This window comes from Pteropus vampyrus, unplaced genomic scaffold (assembly GCF_000151845.1).
Source record: "Pteropus vampyrus isolate Shadow unplaced genomic scaffold, Pvam_2.0 Scaffold12, whole genome shotgun sequence".
NCBI lineage: Eukaryota > Metazoa > Chordata > Mammalia > Chiroptera > Pteropodidae > Pteropus > Pteropus vampyrus.
This window is the reverse complement of record NW_011888793.1, coordinates 13,252,903-13,277,061: the sequence shown is the minus strand read 5'-3', so window position 1 is coordinate 13,277,061 and position 24,159 is coordinate 13,252,903. Positions and strand designations below refer to the sequence as shown.

The 24,159-nt window shown below is 40.9% G+C and overlaps 1 protein-coding gene across 5 annotated transcripts in view; it reads left to right on the top strand.

Annotated features, from left to right (window-relative positions):
* The window catches only part of TNIK (TRAF2 and NCK interacting kinase), a 366,909-nt gene that overhangs the window by 281,398 nt on the left and 61,352 nt on the right, over positions 1–24,159 (top strand). For all 5 annotated transcript variants that reach the window (XM_023524725.1, XM_011380421.2, XM_011380430.2 and 2 more), the window contains 3 exons: positions 12,670–12,780; positions 14,793–14,981; positions 22,615–22,779. In XM_023524725.1, coding sequence (XP_023380493.1) covers positions 12,670–12,780; positions 14,793–14,981; positions 22,615–22,779 — 465 coding nt within the window. The remainder of the gene's footprint in view (positions 1–12,669; positions 12,781–14,792; positions 14,982–22,614; positions 22,780–24,159) is intronic.

Genomic DNA, 24,159 nt, shown 5'->3' with positions numbered 1-24,159 from the left:
TCTTCTGTTCCTTCATTTGGGGGAGAAAATATCTTTAAGTCTCAGAAACAAATTAAATTGACCCCAGGAGCACCAACTTGCTCCATGGTGGTAGGTTTTATTCTTCAGAGAACTGTGAGTTTTCTAGGCCACCTCGGTCTCATGTAGTGCCCTTCAAGGCCATCGTAACATTGTCCAGTGATAAAACAACCAGTTCTAGTTAAAGATATTCTACTGCTTTGGTTCTATTGCCTGAATTTTTTTTTAAAGAAATACTACTGGTGCCTTTTTGGCCAGTAACAGTGAAGCCCTCGTGTATAAAATGAGAACTTAGAAATCTAAGCAGAGAGTTTCCTATAAGTTTCTAACTTTTTATTATGAGTAACCGGAGCTTTCAAGGATATTGGGCTCAATTTTATTTTTTAAGTTTATGGTAGAATTAAAATCTTTTTCCGTTCCTATAGACAGTCATTTGACAAATTTACCTCCACTATGCAGGCACTGTACAGGACACTGGAATACAGTCTGTTCTTAAGAAGACCAGATTGGTTAGGGAAACAGGCATTAGGCAAATAATCACCCAGATAACCATTCATTATCATTGTCAGAGCGATATGGCGGAGAAGAATGCATGCTAAGGGAGAGTACTACAGGGATGGGAGCCTAGCCTGGCTCGCAGTCCAGCCGAAGGAAGGCAGAGGGGCATGTGGAGACGCTAGGCAGGGAAGCCAAGGCATGGTCTTGCAGGGCTTTGTAGGCCATGTTAAGGAGTTTTGAATTTTACTCTAAGAGTAGTGGGAAAACACTGACGTGTGTTAAACAAGGGAATACAATCAGATCTGCATTTTTAAAGTTCATCTTTGGCTGCTGCAGGTAAAGTGATTGGAAGGAGCATGGGTGGGTAGGAGAGATAAATTTGTCCAGGCTAGAGAAGGTAATGCTTTAGGTAGATGGCAGAGTGGGGATTGAGAAAAGTGGCCACATGTGAGAGAGACGTAGCCTATAGGACATGGAGGACATTGTGGTTGATTAGACATTAGAGATGAAGGAAAGTAGGCAGTCATACTCCTGATGTCGGACTGGAGCATCCAGGGGGAGAACCAGGTTTGGGAGCAGAAATATAAGATCAGTTTGGAATGTAGTTGAGTTTAAGATGCCTATAAAGTGGCCAATGGTGATGCCAAGGACGCAGTTGGATTATATAGATACAGCCATAGAAGATGGTAGAAGAGGGGTTGACAATGGAAAAAAACAGGAATTATCAGTTGATGGTAATGGAAGTGTACATAGAGAAGAAAAGAGAATCTGGGCCTGAGTTCAGAGAACTCAGTGTAGGGAAGAATAAGCCAGCAAAAAAGACTGATAAGGACATAAAAGGAATAACAGGAGAGTTTGGTGTTGCTACAAGGAAAATCGAGGATTCAAGCCTGAGTACAGAGTTTAAAAGGGCCAGTTATGCTGACTGCTGTCCCAGGGTCGGGTACAATAACAGCATCCTTTAGTTTTAATGACAGAGAAGATATTTAAAAAGGTAGTTTCTGTGTAGCATTCTTTAGAAACACATTCATTTCTTCTCAGTTTGGGAGGAAGAGAAACAACTTGCTCAGGATGTTGGATCTGGTTTTGGAATGGAAAGTCGTTGATTTGAATTTAAGGGCCTCGTCTGTGTGTCCTGGCAGTTCTCATAGTCACCTCACACACCCCTTCCTGAACTCTGGGGAAGCTCCTAACGAAGTTTGTTTCTACCACCAAGTTGTTCAAAGGGTTGACCAGGAAAACACATGAAAGAACTTTGTCATCTGCCAAGAGCTGGACAGAGCTCACTTTGGGAGAACTTATCACATCCAGCTTACATGTTGCTCACAAGACCTATCTCATGTTTCTATTTAGAGAACTTTTCATAATTATCTGCTCATCCATTCGTGGTCACCTTTCGCTCACATTCTCTCTTAGCATTCGTTTTCACTCAGGCCAGTCTCACAGAATCTATGCCAGCTGGAGCCCAAATCCAAAGCAGCCACTGGCATATAAAGTTATTTTTTGAAACTTAAATAGTTTCTCCCAGATGCTCTTATACCACACACACACACACACACACACACACACACACACACACACACACAAGCTGGTGGCCTGAATGGGGCAGGGTCGTTGCATATCTCTTAAAGAGTCCATATGTACAGGACAACATAGTGAAACTCTGAAAACTTTCATGGGCAATTGAGTATTTGGGGAAATTTTGTCGAGAGTAGTATTTTGGCTAACAGTTATCTTAATAGGTGTAAATTCTTTAATTTTCTGAAGTCTCAGTTTCCCTGTTTGTAAAACTAGAAATAACAATAGCACTTAACTTCTGGGGCTACTGTGAGGAGTGAGATAATTCATAGAAAGCTTTAGAATAGCACCAATACTTAGGACACACTCAGTAATTATTAGTTGTTAATATTATTGGAGTAGGTGCCTTTGACTGGTCAGAATTATAATTTCCCAAAGTTTAAATTCTTTTATGTACAGCAGTAAAACCCTCTTGAACTTATTAAAAGAAAATGTACCAACAAGTAAGCTTTTTTATTATGCCTGGGGAAGCATATTTGTTATAATATTCAAGTAGGAATTCAGTTATGTCACTAAGAAAAAACATCAATAGTTTTTAAATGGCAGGATAGCAGATTGGTGTAGAGGCAAAGTACATGAGCTTTGAAGCAGTGAAGACCATGGTGTAACTCTAGCTGTGTGGCTGGAGACAAATTACTTAACCTCTCTGAACCTCTGCCTCCTTATATACACAATTACAATACTATTAATTTTGCAGGATTGTTTTGAGACGTAAGTGGAACCATATATACAGAAAGCTTGGCACAAGTGCTTGACATAGGAATGAATTGACATTATTGGGTGAATGTTTAATTTTATTTTGGAACTGACGATTTTGAAGTTGTTGGTTTGTGTTTGTTTGTTTTAAGGGTTTCTTATACAGATAGCAGTTCCCATAGCTTGTCTGCCTTAATTCTCTAATGTACTTTGCCTGTTTAGTATAAAACTTGGACTTTCTCATCCCTTCTTGAGGGCTCTTTTCTGAGAGCACCCCTCTTTCTGTGTTTTGTTGGTGTATCATCTGCTATTAACTTAGTCCGCAGGCCTGGCCTTGCCAGCACAGGGAGGCAGCCTATTCTTCATCCTTCCAAATGCACCTTGTTTAGAAGGATCAAGGTGCTTGGAAAGTCTCCTCTTCCTAGCCAAGCCTCAGGCGAATCTTCCCCTGGAGAACTCTGCTTTTCAGTGGATTCTCTTATCAGTATTTCTTGCTATCATTTCCAACATTGTGTAATTATGATCCCATCATTGCCATCGAGTGGCTGCATCAAATCTCCTCTCCCACCGGTACCTAAACAAAACCCATAAGAAGATACAGATCTTGTGATGTCTGAATAGTAAGTTTTTGAGCATCGGGGATACAGTACCTTAGGAGTTACCCCTTCACCAAGAAAGTAGAAGCAAAGCAGTCAAGGGTTCAGTAAGACACTGCCTGGGTTTGACTCTGGCTCTGCCACTTACTGCCTTTGTGATCTTGGGCAAGATATGACTTATCCCCGACTCAATTTGCCCATTTATAAAATGGGATAGTGATAGTTTCAATGAGAGTAAATGAGTTAATACATATAAAGCACTTAGAATAGGTTACCTGGCACCAAGTAAGCATATGAATAAGTTCAAGAGAGTTGCATAGGAAGAGAAAAACTTTGTTTCCTGTTATCTGCCTTGTTGCTGCTCTGAGTCATCTCTTTTCAGGGTGAGGGCTCAGAATTGAATGCAGCCTGAGCAGGCTCAGCAGGCAGAAGCAGGAGACCAGGACACCAGTGTGGCTTTGCACCAGTGCTGCATTCCCACCCACTGGACCACACTCCCAGGCCCTCAGCGGAAGAAAGCACCATGAGCAAGAATAACTCCCCCCTTTCAGGGCCTGGAGTGTTAATTCATCAGTACTGCTGAGAAATGGCCTTTAATTTACTTAGTCATTAACTGTAGGCGTCCTAATGTGTGCTGTGAGCGGTCACCACTGGTGGGGGGTAGAGCAGCCCTTTATTCCTAGATGTCGTTAGCATCAGCATGAAGACTGAACACTTTCCAGCTGGGGTTTTGCTCCATTATGTCAATAACTGAACAGAAATTATGAAGTAGCTGGGAGCCTGGCTGACAAACTGGATGCTCGTTGTCCCAGGCAGGGCCTTCCCACAGGCCTCTGACAATGGTCTGCAGTTGCATGAGTATATATATCATGCTGGTGCTTCAGGAGGCCGTGGAGTGTGCATGGATGTGTGGAACCCTGTTTCTCAGTGGATCCCAGAAGGGCTCCTTGTTCTAATGTGCTGCTGTGCTGCAGGAGGCTGGGCTTTCTCTGCGTGGTCACCTGGACTCTGTGATGGCAGGACCTCCCTGCCAAGGTCAGGAAGTTGGGCCGAAATTCCTATGCTGATGCTAAAAATACTACTGATATTTGAAATCCTTTTGTCCAGAGCCCTTTCCACACTTTCAAGGAATGAGAAGGATATGCTAGAATCTTATACTTATAGCTTCCTACTTACTGGAAAAGAAAAAGAAAAAGAAAAAACAGCATTAGACATATGCTAACCTTAGGTGGATGGCAAGGGTGGCTTTTCAGTGACAGAGGGGAATGAGCATTACAGACCTGCCTTGCATTCACTGGAGTCTTCATGGAACCTCTCTTTATTATATCTAGTCTGAATTTCTTGTATTTAACAATTATAATTTTTAGTTGTTCCTAACCATAGAACTATGACAACAAAATAGTTGCACAGATAGTGCTATTTCACTTGACCTTTAAATAATCAAATTTTTTTCATTTCACTCTTGTTTTCTTCAGTGAGTAGTTTTATAGAAGCAGAGGTTGGGGGAATATAAAAGACCTCGAAAATGGTCTAAACCACTTCTCTCAAAGCGTAAATCCCTTTGACAATATTCCTCAAACAGAGTCATTTAGCCTGTTTAACATATAATCTCTGCTTACGTTAAGAGGCTTGAAGCAGCATGTTCTGTTTTTGAGCAACTTATCCTATTATTGATTCAGTTTCTTAGGAATACCTGCATTAATACAAGTTATGCCGAAGAAAACTAAAATGCCTTCCACACAAGCCCCCAAAATGCTGGAGGGCAACTCTTGCTCCTCTATGTGAGACCCGAGAATATCCAGGTAGCCATTGTCCTTGGGGAAGCTGTTGTGGCTCAGAGATAGTAACGAATAATCACACTGAGTAGCATTCGTGGAAGACGCAGGACCAGAATTCTTCATTCATACTCCTCCCAGCTCAGTCTGTTTAAAACTTTCTACATGAATAAAGACTAGCTTGGCTCACATGTACTCAGATAGTGCTTAGCTATGGGGCTGCCTGTTGCTCAAAAGTTGACCTTGGAGCTCAAAGGAAAAATTTAGGCAGTTAGTTTCCAGGAAAACTCTGAGTGGGTAGGTTGGATGGTCTATCTTTAATAGTGTAAAGTAGGTGTAAAATGAATGAGGGCTGTCTATCCTGTTTAACTTCCTCAATGGTTTTCTGATTGCCATTTCAGTGAAGAAAAGATAGGTAAGAAAGTAAAGACAGAAAGAGGGAAAAATGGTCACTTGAAAAAGTATAAGACAGCATGTTTCACTTGGTATACATAAATTTCTCAAACAGCTTCTTCCGAGTCCATAGAGACAGCATGGCAAGAACCAGACACAGAGTGTGGTCCTGGCTTTGCACTTACCAATGAGTGAACTTGGGCAAGCTATTGGGCTGTGTCTGCCTCGGTTTTCTTATCTGTCAAATGGGCATGCTGACAGTAGTCTGTGCCTAAGGGGTTGTGGTGAGAATTGAATGAGTTGTGGTGAGAATTGAATGAGTTGGTAAAAGTACTTAGGACAGTGCCGGCATCAGAGAAAGCACTACATACATGTTTGTTCTCATTATTAATGATTATTATTCTTTTTTTAAAATTCTCATTACTTTGTCTCATATAGAATTGAGAGGTGCCAGACTGCTTCACCATCACTCTAGTGTCTTTCCTATTAAAAAAAAAAGTTTACAATCCCAGTTTTAGTTACAAAGAGTCATGCCCTTGCCTTGTTGTTGTTGGTTTGCAATGGTCTTTTCAAAACTGAACTTTAGCAGATGTTAAAATGGGCACATGGAATGCCCAGAAGCTTCAGCCCGGCTGGACACAAGCACAACTTCTACAAGGCTGATCCAGAACAGTCCTACTTGAGTGAGGGGTGTGTGTGCTGTGCACTTGACTCAAAGGACTACACTCAGTCCTTTCATTCCAAGTGTCTTTGAACCGAGAGCCCCAGAGTCAAGGGGATGGTTTGAGGTACTACCCAGGGAGCCCACCTCTATCCCGCACCAGCCTCTTCCTGTCCTCTGGAGGCTGACTCAGGCCCCCCATGGTCAATGGGGTCCCCTCTCACCACTTTCAGGAGGCCACCCAGATAAAAAGCGAGCGGAGCTCTCTAAGAGCAAACCAGAATTCTGCTTCATTTCACTTCCCATTCTGAATTGTGAGTAGTTTTTGCTTTGTGATACAGCACATCCTTGCTTAGACTCTAGAGTGAACAAACCTGTGAGATCTCCTAATCTGCCTTCTTCGTTGAAAGTTGGGTTAAGGTGACTTCTTCAAGGTCATACAACATTCACTCATGTTAACAAACACTTTTTGAGGCTGTGTGGTCTGCAGTGTCTGTGCAGGTGGTAGAGCAGGACTAGAATCTAGTTGTACTATTTCTGCTCGACTGTTCTTCCCTCCAAGGCCTTTGCCTCTCTTACCTACCCCTGTCCACAGTGACACATCACATTGGAGCTACAGGTTATTAATTCTCAATACAGATATTATCTCTGAGTCTATATAATGGAAAACATGATGTATGTAAAAGATAGACCCAGGGCCTGAAATCTTTACACACTGGCATCTAACCTGGTTTTCCCCAAATCTACCAAAGGTCATGAGAACAAGACTCAAATTCAACCTGAATATTTGGTAAGTAGAAAAAAGCAGCCAAATATCTTATCTGAAGTTTCTTAAGGATACTGAAGGAAGTGCTGGTGGTGACAGGAGAGATGAGGTATCTTTTGCTTATGAGCCTCCCCACACTCTCACTGTATTTCCCACTACTTCTCTGCCTGGCAGAATCCTCCTCCAGGTACTCGGGCCTGGAAGGTGGGTAGAGTGTAATATGGGAAGAACGTGGAGTCAGACTGACTTGAGCTTGGTTCCAGGCTCGCTGCATTTTCCAGCTGTATGATACAGAACAATTTACTTCACTTTTCTGAGCCCCAATTTGCTTTTCTATACAATGAAAATAATAACAATAAACTGCGATCACATTATGAGATTAAGAGCCGAAGCATATAAATCATTTAGCCCAGCAAATACCTGGTACTCACAGATAGTGTCCCATGTGATGATTTGTATCCATTTCATGATTTCCCCCTAACTTATTGTGTGGCCACTGACAAGGTAGTAAACCTTCCTGAGAGTCTATAAAAGAAGGAAATTTAAAAATGACATTTGCCCCACCTATCTCACAGGGCAATCGTGAGGCTCTAATTAAAATAATCTATGCCGAAGTACTTGTTTAGAGTAAAAAACAAAACAAAACAAACAAACAAAAAAACATACGTAGTGATTACATTCCTGTATCTTTTTCTAAAAGATTCTATGTCTTTAGAATGTTACATTCTAGAGTAGATTTTGGTCCATGGTACATACAATCTTTGTGATTAGGAAGGAGACTGTATACAAGTTTCCCTTTAGGTCCCAGCAAGCTCTGTGTGTGTTATGGTCACTTTAACCTCTAGTGAGAGGGCATGTCAAGATTGGAGCAGATCGATCCCCACTGCCATAAAAACAACTTTAACCACGTGCTCAGGTGACATAGACAGAGGTGGCATCTTCATAAACAAAGAACCAAATTCCAAGTCTACAATTCCTTGTTTATCTTTGTTTTAATCTTTCCAGGTTTAAATAGATATCGAGGGCCAAGATTTGTTTTCCATTTGTTTGTTTGTATAGACACTTCTTTATGACTTTTCTTCATTACAATAAAAGGCCCTAAGGTAGCTTACAAAGATTAATTGAGCAACTAAAAATAAACAAGAAAATAAAGTAGAAAGGACTGTAAAGTAGAAGAGAAAAACAAGATGAAGCCAAGGCGGGGTCAGTTTCCAGGATGCACACACAGCGTGGCATCCATGTGCAGGCGTCAGGCAGCCGCCAGTCTGACTCTGAGAGGCAAACTCGAAGGATTCCAGATTCATGTTGATCATCAGATAAGGGTAAACCTGTTTCTGAGACAATTGAAAACCTTTCCACTTGCCTAGCCTTGGTGAGTAGGACTATGATTAATGTCTGAGGTGAGGTCCCTACCATAAACATAGTGATTAGTTTCATTCGGCTGTTCTGATAACATTGTAAAATGCAATTTATGGCCTAACAGTTCATCAGAATCACTTCCTCAAGAGCCAGAGCATCCCAGTTCACACTTCCCTGCTGGTTAAACTTAATCTCAAAAGAACATTTAAAGAAACAAAAGAAAGCTCAACTCCACAGCCTTTGTCATGATCACTCATGAGGATTATTTCTTATAACCGTAATAAGAATTGAATATTTAAGGGTTCAGGTGATATTCTCGTGCAAGAATTTCAAGAGCTGAAATTCTGCGTAGTCACTTTAGGATAATCTTATAACCTTTGAGGATCCCACAAGTGGGGCACAGGATTACTTTCCGCATTAAAATGAACTAACCATTTCATGTTCTTGAAAGTGCAGTTGTACCACCTCTGCTTGGAAGTGCCCTGAGGAAAGACCCATGGAGAGGATCAAACTGTTTTTAAAAAAATTATTTTTGGGGTACAGCAACAGAAGGCAAAGAGGACAAGAAGACCCCAGTGTCCTACCCTATAGAGCAAGGTGGCAATGATTTTAGCCTGGAAATTTTTCAGAGTGGGTATTATTAGTTATCCCCCAACCAGGAAAAAAGAAAAACAAAACAAAAACAAAAACTAGGAATCTTGTAAGAATCCACTGAATGTCAGATTTTAAGTGATATAACTTTTGGAGATGCATCCAAGAAGCTTTGGATGAAAACATACTTCTAGGCAGTTCAGTCTAGGCGGGGCATCTGCCAGGAGTTTTTGAGTAGTTGGTTTAAGCCACTCTTTTTTGACAACAGAACCACTGACATCTTTATGCATAATTTGAATGAAGTTTAGAAATACTATTTGATTCTCTCCTTTTTCACTTCTTCCAACTTAGACTTTCATTCCCTTATTTTATTTTTCTGCTTTTCTCTAAGATGGCAAATAGATCCCATGCCAGTCCCAATCATGGATGGGTCTCTGTTTAGGAAAACATTGTTAGGTTTTGTCTATGCTCAGCATGAAAAAATTTTCTGGCCTGGAAGGGGTGGTCTGAGGCTCTGAAGGTCTTTCTCCTCTTTTCCGACTACTCTGTCTACAGTATTCAGCATAATAAGTATCAATGATATCAGGCTCTAACTTGGATATAGTGGGAGATAAAAACTAGAGTGCAACAGAGACCCCGCCCACATATAGCTTTCAACCTGGAGTACAGCGTAGGTAAGACCTACTCAGATAACCATAATATGAGGTACAGTGTGATATAAACTGTACGTACTGATAGGAGGGAAAAACCGTTCATGAAATTTAAGAGAATACTATGTTGTCTTCTTTTGCCCCAAGTCTTGACTCCATTCAGTTCAATAAAATCTTCTGTGCACCTGCCAACTTCCAGGCCCCAGGTGAGGGGCTAGGGGTCCACCGGGGTCAAGAACAACATAGTCACTTCAGAGTTGCTTCCAGCAAGAGTCGTAAGAGCTTTGTAAAGGCGTCTGCCTGAGGCCCGGGACTGGGTTTTTCTCTGACATATTTTGTATGTCCCCTCAGACAGCCCAACGCCTAGGAGGAGACAGAGCAAACATTTTTCCTGGAAAGTCACTTAACATTGAGACACAGCAGCTGGAAATTGGCAAGGTGCCCTCAGAAGACTGAGGAAGTGATTTATTTCTCCAGCCTCGCCACAGGAGCCAAAGCCCTGGCAGATGCCTCCATGAGTTAGCGGCAGTTGATCTGAGTGAGATCAGTATTAATTATTAGTCACTTTTGAGTGTCTTTCTCAGAAACTACAGAGTACTTGGGAAGCCCAGACCCTCTTGAGTTGCAATCAATACTGTGTATACCTTGCACAGGGACCTGAGTGGCATATAATTATAAAATAGCATTGATTCCTAGCAACAAGGTTGAAAATGTACAAATCCTTCATATAAAAATCAGCTAAGTCTTCCAAAGGCTTTTTTTTTTTTTTTGCCTCAAGAAAGAGACCAATGGTGGGAGTAAAAAACTTGAAATGTTAGCTAAAGTAGGGCTATTTCCTGCCAGGAGCCAGATCTGTACACATAATTATTTTATTCTCTGTGCTGGCATTGATTCGCTTTGGTTGGGTGTTGGAAATATCTCTGTTTTGAGTCTGTAATCCAAATTATTCACTTGGTTCCCGTGATGATGTTTCCTACTCATATCTTCCTGTATTATTTTTTTCTATAAAACAAATAATCGCATGTCTGGAACTTGACTCATCCCTACCCCCCAGCGTACCCCTCGTTCCCGTCCCTACACCTGCTTTGCCTCCTCTATCGCACCATCTGCCATACTCTTCGGCCAAAATATCACTCACCCTCACACACCCCATAGACAGCAAACTGCCTATTTTATTTTGGCCTAATTCTGATTTTTCCTTCAAAGTCGGCACCCACTCCAGTCCTGTTAGAGTAACTGGAAATCTGGATAGGTTTTAGTCTTCTTTTCCTTTTGGCTGCGTCTCCATGCTCAAAGACAATTATGAACATGGACTCCTCCACTGCCTTTGTTTCACTCATAGATGCCCTATCATTTTCTGCCTTGATCCATAAAATGACCTCGCGCTACGTTCCAGCTTCTAGTCTTGCTTCCTCCTATGGCTGACAGAGGCCTCTTGAAAATGCTATCTGATCAGGGCATTTGACTGTATACAGTTCTCCAGTGGCTCCCCATCGCCTACAATCTAAGATGGACAAATAAATGTTGAGCCTCAAAAGATGCAGCTTATCTCCCAAACCTCAGAGGTTACGGGAAGATGGAAGCCTGGAGGGTTGCAGGCGGGAGGCACCTCAGGAATGCTGCCTCATCATGGGTTTCTTTGGAGTTTGGCTTATCTGTGGTTGGTTTAGCTGGGGCTGTGACAGCTTTTGTACTAGAAAGCCGTTCCTCTGGTTGTGCAGAGCTAGCTTGCCAGTGGGATCCAGTTACAATCCATTCTATTTTGAGTAACTAATGTTTCCTGAGCCAAGCAGTGAAGTGTTGTCGAGAAAGTTACAAGGGACTAGACCCCCTGAGATGTCTCCTCCAAACCTTGTATTTGAGGAAGAAAAAATTCTAATGCCAGTCCTGGGCTCTGACGCAAAGGGAAGGGCCTGCAGCATTTCTCAAAAGGGCTGCTAATGGCAAGTGGCATGCGAAAATACTTTGTAATGACAGACATGTTCCTCAGTCATTGAGAGAACCAGAAAACCTCCCACATTCTGCCACACATTCCAAATGCTCCAGTACTATCCCTGCTCGAGAAACACTGGCTCCTGTGACTACTCCTAAGATGTTCTCCTTTCCCGAGAGTATAATGAAGAGCTGGATTAGTTTGTTGATCTTTTTATCCCTCCTGTTGCCTCTTCATCTTCCATAGTGATTTCACTCAGATTAGAGTCACCTGATGTGGCTTTGCAATCAAGCTCAACCACTTACTGGGCATGACCTTGAATGCGGGCATGACCTTGAACAATTAATCGCTCTGGGCCTCAGTGTTCTCATATAAAATAGGGGGTAATAATAATAATATCTACGTCACAAGATTCTTGTGAAGATTAAATAAGATAAAGCATGAAAGGTGCTTACCACATGGTCCACTGTCAGAGGCGTGGTAATAATTGCATGAGATGATGATGGTTCCTGAGCTTAAGGGTCTTACTTGAGCAAGAAGTCAAAATTGACACTTAAAAAATTGACTGCTTCAGAAAACAAAAAGGCAGCATGGTGTATCAGAAAGGGTAGTTGACTGGATGGGGATCAGTAAATTCTGTTGTACCCTCAACCATTAATTACTGTATGGCCTTGAATGTGTCACTTTCTTTCTCTGGTTTTTGCTTTCTTTATCTAAAGTGTTTGCCCTATGTGGTGTTGAAAGAATGAATGATATGAGCATTGTGAATGTGCTTTAAAACCTCTAGAATCTCATAAACAGTTCGATGAGATATAATAAGTAACTTACTATACACTGGAGTTTCCTACCCCTGATTTGAAAGCCTCCATCAGCCAATTGAGAGACAGCACTTAATGGGAATTTCTCAGGAGACCTGGACAGTCTACCTGCACGGCAAATAGCAGCGTGTTCTGCCTGACACTGAACTGCTGTCCCCGTATCCTTGCCAATGTGTGCCCCAATTGCACAGGGGAGAGAGAGCCTTCAGGCATGTCGACATCTCTCATTAAGAGCTCACCTCACATCCGAAGTTCTGCAGCTTTCCCTGCTGGTTTCCTGACCCCGCCCCCCCATTGTGCCCAGTTCCTTCAGGGTTGTCTGTTTCTTGCCCCACAGCAACAAAGGCGGGAGAAAGAGCTGCGAAAGCAGCAGGAGCGGGAGCAACGCCGGCACTATGAGGAGCAGATGCGCAGGGAGGAGGAGAGGCGGCGAGCGGAGCACGAACAGGTACCGCTGGGACCGGGAAGCCCCACTGATGCCCCAGGGAGAGCTCCAGCACCAGCTGTCTCCAGGCTGTGGGTCATCTTCTCTCAGGACTGCTCAGTTTAAGCAGGTTTTTATTCTTTCTCGAGCAACTATTCCCACCCATTCAAGAAGTCAAATGCACAGCCTTGGCAAGGCCCACTCATTCAACCTTGCTTCCTACCCAGGCCAGAGTCCCCTGACACACCTTGATCTTTGGATTCTCCCAACCCTGGGTATCTACTTTGAGGGTAGCACTGAAGCATGATAAACAAGCCATTCACAAGAACTTTTCTACTCGGGCAATCTCTGGTCTCCATTACTTTGAGCGGTTGATGCAGGACCCCTCTCTCTTTGTTAGAATCACATTTTGAAAGCACAGTGAAACTCTGCAGGGTGGTTCCATTACGAAGTGCACAGTGGCATTCAACAATTATTTTATCCCTGCTGCTTGCACAGGAGCCTCCTTACTTCATAGCATTGTTAATTCCGGGTAGCCCATAAAGAGTGAAACTGTAATGAAAAGCTTTAAAATGTAGCTGGGTTTATTAAAAACAAATGGTCACAGCAAAGCACTGAGCCATCTCAGTAAGCTGTTGCAGATAGCGGGCTTGTGCTTTTGACTGCATTGAAATGCTTTTGCTTTGGTGTGCATACTTTTCTCATTTTGTGAGGAGGTGTCTGGGTATTTTTTATTTTCCTTCTTTCCTTCCACACTTTACTTGGCAGCTCTTGTCACCTTTGAAATTACCAGTTCTTTTTCTCTCTCTTCCTCTCTTTGTGTTCCTCTGAATTCTCTGCTGCCTACCTCTCCAGGAGTACATCAGGCGACAGTTAGAGGAGGAGCAGAGACAGTTAGAGATCTTGCAGCAGCAGCTACTGCATGAACAAGCTCTACTTCTGGTAATGGGAAAGCCAAGAACCAGCTGACCTGCTCTGTGTTCATCGTGTGTATGTGTGTGTGTATGTGTGTGTGTGTGTGTGTTTACACACATACATGTGTGTGTTTGTCCTCCTAAGGTGCCAGTCCAGAAGAAGGGATCCTTCAAGCCTCATTGACCTCAAAAATCTTATAGAGACTTCATACATTTCCTGACCCAGTTTGCCGAGCCTTAATACATTTAATATACTTGTTATGCACTCTTTATTAACTCCATCTATCTATAAAACTTTAACATGAATCCAGCCTTATTATAAGTTCATACTGTTTTTGAGACCCACTGTGTTTATTGCAGAGTAATTTTTAAGGTCATTTGTAATATGCTGGAATGCAGTCACAGCAAAATACACCTCTTCCATAAGCACTCACTCAGCTCTGCAGTGATATTTCATTTGCAGAATATTAATTTTACCCTTACGGCTGAAACATTTTGTGTTCCTTGCTCATGCAGCTTCCACTAGAAGTACTTTTTATTATTATTATTTCATTGCTCTCCAAATGAGCTTCTTGGTGTATGTTGCTTTTTAATTGAACTTTTTATTCAGTGGCACTATGATGATTTTTAGCCTACACATAATCTTAATAATGGCTTTTGTAGATCCAAATTCTGTCAAACAAAAATGATTAAGGCAATATCTTTAGCTACACATTTAGTTTTGTTCTTAATTGTAGACATTTGAATGGTTTAATTACTAAATCAGGAAGTGGATGGCTCCTTATAAGGAGTTGTGTACCGACCATCCATGTGTCCTCATTATTGCCACTTTCCTGGTCGTAATTCATCTGGGATAAGTTACTTTGTAACGGGTGGTGTTCAGTAGGGATTGCCATTAAAGCAATAGTGTTTTCATTAAATGCCACATTCTGTGTAGATGTTAACCCAAGGCTGTAGCTTATCTCTGTGGCACATCTGGAGATCTTCCTGTGGTTCTCTGTTAGTATTGAGGTCCTTTGTTATTTAGCATCACTTTTGAGTCCATTGCATGCTTAGCTGGTACTGAATGATTTCTGTATGGTGATGTGGCCTTTCTTTGCTGCTCTTTCCTGATCTGGACAGGAATATAAGCGCAAACAATTGGAAGAGCAGAGACAAGCAGAAAGACTGCAGAGACAGCTAAAGCAAGAGAGAGACTACTTGGTTTCCCTTCAGCATCAGCGGCAGGAGCAGAGGCCTGTGGAGAAGAAGCCACTGTACCATTACAAGGAAGGAATGAGTCCCAGCGAGAAACCAGCATGGGCCAAGGAGGTAAGTGAGCAAGCAAGTGTAGCCGCACTCCGATGTCTGTAACAGCTGCCTCTTTCTCCTAGATCAATAGTTCAACTTTATGATCCTACTCCCAGGTGCAGCACCGACCCCCTTAATAACCCACTTTAGTTCTTCCAGCTAAGCAGAATCACTATGCTGTTAAGCAGAAGTTGACATATGTCCTGGCTGACAGAGATATACCACCTTCTACTGCTAAACCATTTTCTAGCCATGACAAGTTGAAACCCTCAGCTAAGCCAGACTCACGGGTCCTGATTATGGCAGATGTTCAGAAGGCTGAAAAACTAGTGTCTATTAAGCTAATGCCAGTAACACCAGCAGAAATTAGTGATTCCAAATCAAGACTATTGTTTGAGCATCCCTCATGGAAGAAAGATGGACCAACTAGTCCTGTTAGACTTGGTCCTGAAGAACAATTGAAGCCTTGGGAAGCCTCAAGGACCATAGAGAGTTCTCAAAAGTGATCTCGCTCACAAGGATGTAGTACAACTTCAGAGTTAGGATCTAAGGTCATTTGTGTGTCCTCTTCCAACATCTTTAAAATGATAAATCCCTACTGGTCCATTACTGCAGTTAAAGAGAGCCTTAGAGACTCGTGTGGACCTCAGGGCAGAAGGGGCATGAATTCGTGCATCTTAACAAGTACCTCCACTCCTCTAAGAAGTACTACATTGCTAAATGACCTCTCCTTGACTCATGACCTCCTGGCCTTCAGTGTTCCCAGCCCCAAGCCTAAATTTAGGACAGGCATACCTGCAGATCTTATTGGAGAAGACCGTGATTCCTTGCAAAGCATCCCAGAATTCCTTGAATTCCTTCTTTACACTGTACAGTTTCCTCATGCTCAAATATACCAGAAAAGAGGAAAAAGTCTGAAGCGGTGTTCACTTGTTCTTTCCACCTCGACCCAGCATATTCTGATTTGAACTTAACCGCTTTGACTTCATTGTTTTCTAGTTACTATTTGCCCTCATCATTAAATGTCCTAGCCTGTCCCCTCTCTTCAGGATTAGTTCACGGTTTCCGAGCATTCACAAGCTGTGGCATTCCTGGGGGCAAATCTTAGCAGATGTCAACAAGGAAGTTTTCTAGAACTCATAATTCCCCTGTGGTTTTTGGCCAGGCTTCTAGCAGTAAAAGAAATGTAACAGCTGGGTATGCTAAGAGCATGGCTGTGTCATCAAACACTCCCGACGTGAGGTTCTCTGGTCATCATAATTCTGGGTTACCTCTGGTGGGTGACATCTTCTAAGGTCCCTGACTTCCCTAGCAGTTAGTGCTTTTCCTTGGGGTTTCATTCACTTCTAGACATGTGGGAACATTCTTTTGAGATTTCGTATTTAGTCCTGTCCTCCTGCGTGTAGTTAACATGATTCAGCTTCCAGCTAACCATCAATCTATTCACGAAATGGTTCCCATGTCTTAGAGTGGGTGTTCGTATTTTAGAAGAAACAGTTAATTTATATTTAGATGAAACATTTAGATGATAAAATGAGTGGCAAGTGCTAAATTGGAGATTAGAGCAACTGGTATACAAATGAAAACAAATAATTGTCTGCCTTGGTTTGATTCATCATTTTTTTAAGTTGTTAATGTTTTTCATCAGCAATGTATGAACTTTTCTTTTAGAGTATTATTGATAGATCTCTTTTCTTACAGTAGTGAGTTAGTGGGGCTCAAAGGAGCCAAACAGTAACATACATTTCAAGACTTTAGCTATGAACAGAATTTCTAGCTCTTCAGTATCTTAAGTATCAACTGATTAAAAAAAAAACAAAAAAACAAAAACTGGGTTAAATTATTTTTTGGAGGTAGAATTGAAGGTACTGTTTTCTTTTTCAAATGCATCCTCTGGCAGGATATAAATTTGAAAATAACCTCACCAGGAAAGAGTGGGCAGCTGTTCCCATGCCTCAGTCTCCTGTGATGCAGGGTCTGGGCTTTTTGCTCTCTGTGCCGTTGGAGACGCCATCCAGTCGTCTTCACCCACCACAGCCTCCTCTGTGATCTGTTCCAGTGTTTGTTTTCTAACTCTGTACTTTCTCAGCAAGATTGTTTTTCCTTCTTTGATTACTTTTCCATCCTCTAACTTCTCTTCCTTATTCCAAATTGACATTTTTCTCATTGGTAACGTAATGTTGCTATAATGCTTCTTTTCCTGTTTTTGTTGCTTCTTTTTGCAAAACGTATGTCATCATTGCATTTTTCATTATCTTTCTCCTTAGTTTGTTGGATGCAGTAAGAACAAATGAAAAACTGGATCATTTACAAAACTTGTTGAGCTCTTACCTCTCTCCTTGTACTGAGTATTCTATCTGTCTTGAATGTCACATTGACTTTGATACTCAGATTTCGGCCAGAAAGGAACATTAATGACCCTATTAAAAGGAGGGGCAGGGAGTATTCTCACCCCTTTCAAATTCTCTGCCATTTCTGGATTAGAATAGAAGTCAGATTTGTTCTGTGAAAACATCAGTATGATTCTGTTAAACATCAGCAAAATTAGAAGGTCTTTTTTTTCTCACTGTCATTTTTCGAATGATGAAGATTCCTTTTTTTTATAATTCTTTTTCATATAATGGAACAGATTCCTTTCCTTAAAATGGTATGTGATTGCCTGGGCCTGGCAGTAACTGTGTGTGCCTTCCTACCCCACACCCATACTTTTTTTTTTTTTTTTGCACCAACACAGTGACAGAATGCTCTGTCATCATGAGTATTGCATGGGATTGTATTTAATTTTTTTTTTTTAACACTCTGTCATATTCTTTCTCTATAATGCATGCCAGTCATCTGGCCATGGTTTTATTCAGCACATAATGGGCCAGGATATTTCTTTATGTCCCATTAGCTCATTGGACTTTCAAATCCCTATACATAAGAACTTCATCTCCACTTGGTTTTCTCTGCTCTATACCGATGCGTCATTTTCTTCATATGAGTTATTTTATATATAAGGTTCTTAAATTACCATTTGGAGAATTTACAGTTCTATTCCCATCTTTCCTCAGTCTCTGCTTATCTCTCTTAAGATTTAGCTTGAGAGAGACCTGGAAGATAGAAGTAGGAGTTTGTTTGAGTTCAAGTTCTTCCACTTCCTTGCTGTGTGACCAAGGACAAGTTTTGTAGTCTTCCTGAGGTGCGCCTTCCCCATCTATACATCCTGCCTTGCAGTTGGGAGGATCCTGGGCAATCATGTATGTGAGTGCCATTGAAACTGTAGGCACTTTACAAATGCAAATGAAATATAGTCTTCGACATGTTTATATTTTGTTCCCAAGGCCATTGTTGCCCATAAGGAATACGTGTTTTGCCCCTCTTGTTTCTGGTTTGGATTTCACGTGGGCAGTTCTCATGCATTTCCCATCTCCTGTACCCACCTCTCAACAGTGATAAATGCACACTTCTTCATTTCCTATCTCAGCGTACTAAAGAGCTGCCTTATTACTTTTAAGTTTTATGCTTCATTCATATGAGAATATATATTTTTCTCTGAAACCATTGGCTAGGATTAGATCTTCGAAAAATAGTTCAGGCCCTTATCTTCAGACAAGACTGCATTTTAACCATTCCATATGAATGAGAGTCTTCCCTGTCATGGAAGAGCCTCTCTGAAGAGATATCCCCAGCTTGCTTGATAACCATCTGCCCATGTGGTTTTGCCAACAACTCAACTCTTTGCGTGAGCCATGAGCGCAGGGTCAAAGTATCAGATGAACACTTAAAAGTTATTTGTTGATTTCTGTCTCGTTCTCCAGCATTGCCCAAAAATTCAAACTGGTTTTTTTCAGTTAGAATAAAAAGGAATTCCCATAAGATTGTGTTCAATTCACCACATATGAGCTCTTAAGTAAGGCCTTCTAAGAACTTCATAGACCACCACGGGCCCTACATCATATAAAACATATTAAAATGCATCTGGATGACATAATAAATATGTTTTTGCTGTCGACATTTTTTAAATTACTTCTATAATTTTGTTTTAAAATTCTCTCAGCAAATATTCATTATTGCTAAGCGAGACATTGTACGCTGTAAATTGTTTTCAAATGTACAAAGCAATTTAATAATTGACATTGATATAATGTTTCCTTTATGCATTTAAATATGTTTTTATTTTTTCAATTTCAAAAAAAATTGAAAATTTTTTTGCAATTGTGTAATCAACAAATTTATTTTCAGGCCTTCTGTATTTGTGTAGCTTTTCTACATCTCAGAGGCCTCAGATATCACTCTTATAGTACCCAATGGAAAGCATAGTCCTGCCTGGAGCAGAATTTTATTTCTGAGACCACAGTTATTATTTCTTTCTCCCTATAATGCTGTAATGAATGGTATAACAGTTCTGCAGAGGTGACCCAAATCTCTCCAAAGTTATTTTAGTTTTAATGTTAAAATAATCCTTTTAGTAAGAAAAGTATTGTTTCTATAGTACAATCGATGGGTCTCTCCTAATGTTGTTCTCCATATTTGTTGGTAATACCTTCAACTATGAAACCTTTGTAACAGGTATTTTTTGTCATTATGGTCTGGCACCTTGGCACTCTGTCTGATGCTGTAAGAACTCTCTTTGTTGGTGGTACTTCTGGTATTTTACATTTTCTTGGCAACAGGAAGTTGTAGCAGAGGCTCAGCTAATAGATTTTTTTTTTTTTTTTTGAGTATTGTGCTAGGCAGATTGAAACATCTTTATCGTGCTGCAGTCACATATATCCTTATTCTTGGAGTGGGTGGGAGACACTTTCTTCTTTCGTCTCGCTCATATCTATGTCCTGTTCAGTTAGTAGACATAGATATGATGAATCAGGAGACAGGTCTTTGCCCATTATCAGAATAATCACAAGGGCCTGCCTGCTTCTTACTCAGCTTCTCCTCTGTCCATCTGAAACTGTTATTAGGATGTTTGATTTCATAACTTTCCTCTAATACTCATGCTATTTCTGTGGTACAAAAGCAGTGGGCAGCATTATCGTCCTAATATTTTAGATCAAAGTTTTCTCGAGACAAAGTATGTAACCAGATGCCTTCTAGTTACATCATTCTCATAAATTTTCAACTTTCTTGGAACAAACTTCAATTCAGAAAATTTCACCACACTTGACCCATTCTGGAATAATTTGCAAAGTGTAACAATAGATGATACTATACATTTTAGAATGGTACAGACTGAAACACGCTAATAGTAAGATTTAGTAAGTAAACTAATTCATACAAAACATAGGAATTTTTACTACAAGCACATTACTAATATCTATAGTCTAATCAAACCCATTAACCATGAAAATCGGCATTCCTCATTCAGCCCTATTAATTTCTAATGACCGCTTTAGGGCCTGGGTGGCCTATAGTCCTATTAGAGCCAAAGATGTTTTGTTTCCTGGAGCCTTGTTGCTGGCAATTGCCAAAAGAATTATCTCAAAAATGGTTTATTTGCTCAAGATGGAGCCTTTGGGGGCATACTTTTTGATTTATTTTCAATGTGCTGTCTCTAAATGTGTACTTAAAGCTGAAGGTATTATACAGTTAAAAAAAAATAGTGATGATGAGTATTCTTCACTCTTTGAATATATTTGGTTCTGAATGTCAAGTAACAAGTGGCTATAGTCTGGCTAGTCAGATAGTTATTTGAAAGTGTATCAGAATTTCTTGAATTCCTGAGTTCAGAATGATTTCGATGGTGGGAGTGCAGAGAGTGACAGGTGCTTGGACATGTGATTTATCTATTAATGATCTTCCCTGGAAATGAGAAAATGGCTAATATTTGATTAATTCTAATGGTCTGGAAAGAATCAACTTCTTTTCAAAGAGCCTAGGATTTGCAAAAGCAATACATTGCATGCCTTGGTCTCAGTTTACCTATTGCTGTCTTTGCAGACTTTTTCTTTTTGGTGGTCTTACCTCAAAGCTGGCTTTGTTCTTTGCTTTTGCTCAGTGCAATAGCCAAGTATTTATTGCTATTGTAATATTTTACACACACACATACACAAAGTATATATTTTCTGGTTTATATTCCTGGCTTTTTGGCAGCTAATCATATTTGGTATGTGGTAAGCTTCTGGGACCTGGAATTTCAAAACCAAAGTCAACTGGATGCCAGTTACCTGTACAGCCATGGTAATTGCCCATTACCAAAATAATCGGAAGGAGAAGAGATGTTCAAATTACCCCCAAGGAGAATCGGGAGGACAGTTTTCTATTCTATAGCATTTCTTCTCATGTTAATATATTTGCAATATGAAAGTTTAGAAAACAGACTTACACTGTATATGAGACTGAGTCTGCCTCTGGAAAGATTCAAAGTGGGGTAGGGAGGATGAGAAAGAATAACTTTTTTTAAATTTCAAATCAGGCAATAAAATAAATAAAGATTCTTAGCAGCTCCATACAAATATATCTTGAGGACCTTCATGTGGGTTCCATGACAGGCCTTTGTCATTCTCAGACAGTGAGTCAACAGAAGAGAGTTAAGAGTTAACGCTCACTAGGGTGGAGTACATTGCCCTGGTGGGTTTGAAAAGTACTGCTGTCGAATTAACCCTAAAGGAAAAAAAAGAGGACGAGATGGATCTGGATGAAAAGTCCTAGACCTCTTGACATTGTTGAAGATCTTAAATCATGTCTTACAGTGTACATCTTGTTTATCTAAGTTTTCCTTTAAAATTGTCCTCTGAAACAGTCTTATCTGCTGCAAATAAATACTTAGAGGTAACTTTTACCTGTTTAAAGGCCATTCCTGGTACTGTGAGCCTTTTCTTTGCAACACTTGCAATCAGTTATCTGCTTTGGGCTGAGACACTCTGCAAGAAAGGAATGACAAGGACACAGCCAGAGAGAAGGAGGAGCAGAGGAGGAGAAGCAGGAATGAATACCATGTATGGAGAAACAGGGAGGAGGAAGGGGAGAGTAAGGCAGTGGAGTCCAAGCTGGAAATGGAAAGAATGGGGAGGGCTAATGTATTTTAGGGAGCAGGGAGAGACAACTGAAAAGAAAAGGCCCTTCAAGAGAGAGAAAGAAAATGATAAAGGAATCTCTTTGAGATGGGCCATGCTCATTAAGCAAGCCACCTAGAACTCCCACTTGCCTATCAAGAGGGCATGTGAAGAAATGGGGGGTTAGCATGCTCAGCTTGATCCTCTTATCAGCCCTCCCATATGCTTCCCCTCCCTGTCCCATGAGTCAACTCAGAGCTATTTTCTGTTTTCTCCAAGCAATCTCAATGCCTGCCGTAGTTCGCTTTGCCTCCCTCACTGACCCCATGGCTTTGTGACCAATCAGCAAGATAATACCCCAATCAATGCAAGATGAACTCAAGCAGGTCTCAAATTCCCAGCTAACTAAAATAGCACAAGATAATGGGTAAGGAAAGGATGATAGCTTAAGTATTCTGTGTGTTTTCATGTTAGTGTTTACTCTGACAGAAAAGAGCTTTCTCACAAATTCCTGATGCAGAGCAGACACGGAGTTCGGACTCCTTAAAACAAATTGAATTGATCCAAGGGACAGAAAAATGGCTGTGCAGGTGACTACGTAAAACGCTTACTAGGAAGTAAATCAGCTTCTACCCTTCTGGCCATTGACGCTCTCTTTTTGTTGTTACTGTTTTTGTTTCTAGGTAGAAGAACGGTCAAGGCTCAACCGGCAGAGCTCACCTGCCATGCCGCACAAAGTTGCCAACAGGGTGTCTGACCCCAGCCTGCCACCAAGGTCGGAGTCCTTCAGTATCAGTGGTGTTCAGCCTGCTCGGACCCCCCCTATGCTAAGACCGGTTGATCCGCAGGTACGTTCTCCCATTCTTTCCATCGGGTGTTCCAGTAAACAGTTAAACCTACTAAAAGCCCAGAAGAATGTAACATGGGTTCAGGCATAGGATCATAGGATCAAATGATGGCCCTTAATATAGAATCCGTAGTAACATAAGAGGCCCCACTATAGAGGAAGGGGTAAGAAAAAAAAAAGTGCCATCCTTTACTTTGAGCCAACCACGAAGTCACCTCTTGGGATATCAGCCTCTCTGGAGACCCATAAAAGTTTCTGCAAGGTGAGAACAAATATGTATTTAGTTTTAGCTGCCAAAATAAAATTTATATAGACCTTTGATATATATATATGCACACAATATTATATTGTCTTTTTGTTCTTTGGGATTTGGGCATGATACTGAAACCAGAAAAATTAAGTGGACTTGGATAAAATTGCATCTTCTAAGCCACTGGTTCTCAAAGCATGGTCGCTGAATCAGCAACGTCAGCATCACCCTGAAACTTGGCAGAAGTGCACATTCTCGGGTCCACTTCAGGCCTGTTGCTCAAACTGTGGGGATTTAACAAGCCCTCCTGGTGATTGCGATGAGTGGTAGAATTTGAGGACCACTGTTTTAAGCCATTTGAAAAAGAAAAAAAAGATTACCTCACTTTTAGAAAAAGAGGATGTTTTAGGGGACTTTAAATTATATATAGCAAAAACGAACTGAAATGAGTATGGAATTTTATGAAAAATAAAGGTAATGCAGTTGCTTTCACCCAAATGTCTTAAATTTCTTCCAAGCCTCCACCTATATTAACACTTTCACAAGATATTTTCGGGTCGCTTTTGAAATATGTCACGCTGTGTGAGCGAGTGTTTAAAAGAGTAGTGCTGAAATCAAGGATTCTTGGTTTTAAGTTTGCCTTTAGCATATGAGGTCCAAGGTTTTTTGGTACCAGCCAGTTAGTTAAATCTTGCCCTTGCTTGTTTTTATCTGCATGTGATTCTTCTATGTGTGACTTTCCATAGGATGCATTTTGATAGGAACTTCTCTTTTAACACACAAACTTCCTTTTCTAAAACCCCTGACTGTAACAACATAGATGGACCTAGAGGGTATTACCCTAAGTGAAATAAGTCGGGCAGAGAAAGACAAATATGGTATTGTTTCACTTATCTGTAGAATCTAAAAAAAAAAGGAAAAGAAAAAGCAAAACAAAACAGACTCATAGAGACAGAGACCAAAGAAATGGTTGCCGGAGGGGAGGGTGTGGGGGAATGCGTGAAAGGTGAAGGGGTATATAGTTAATAATATCGTGATAAGTTTCCATGGTAATAGATGATTACTAGAATTAGTAGGGTGATCACATTGTAAGTTATAGAGATGTCAAATCACCATATCATACATCTGAAA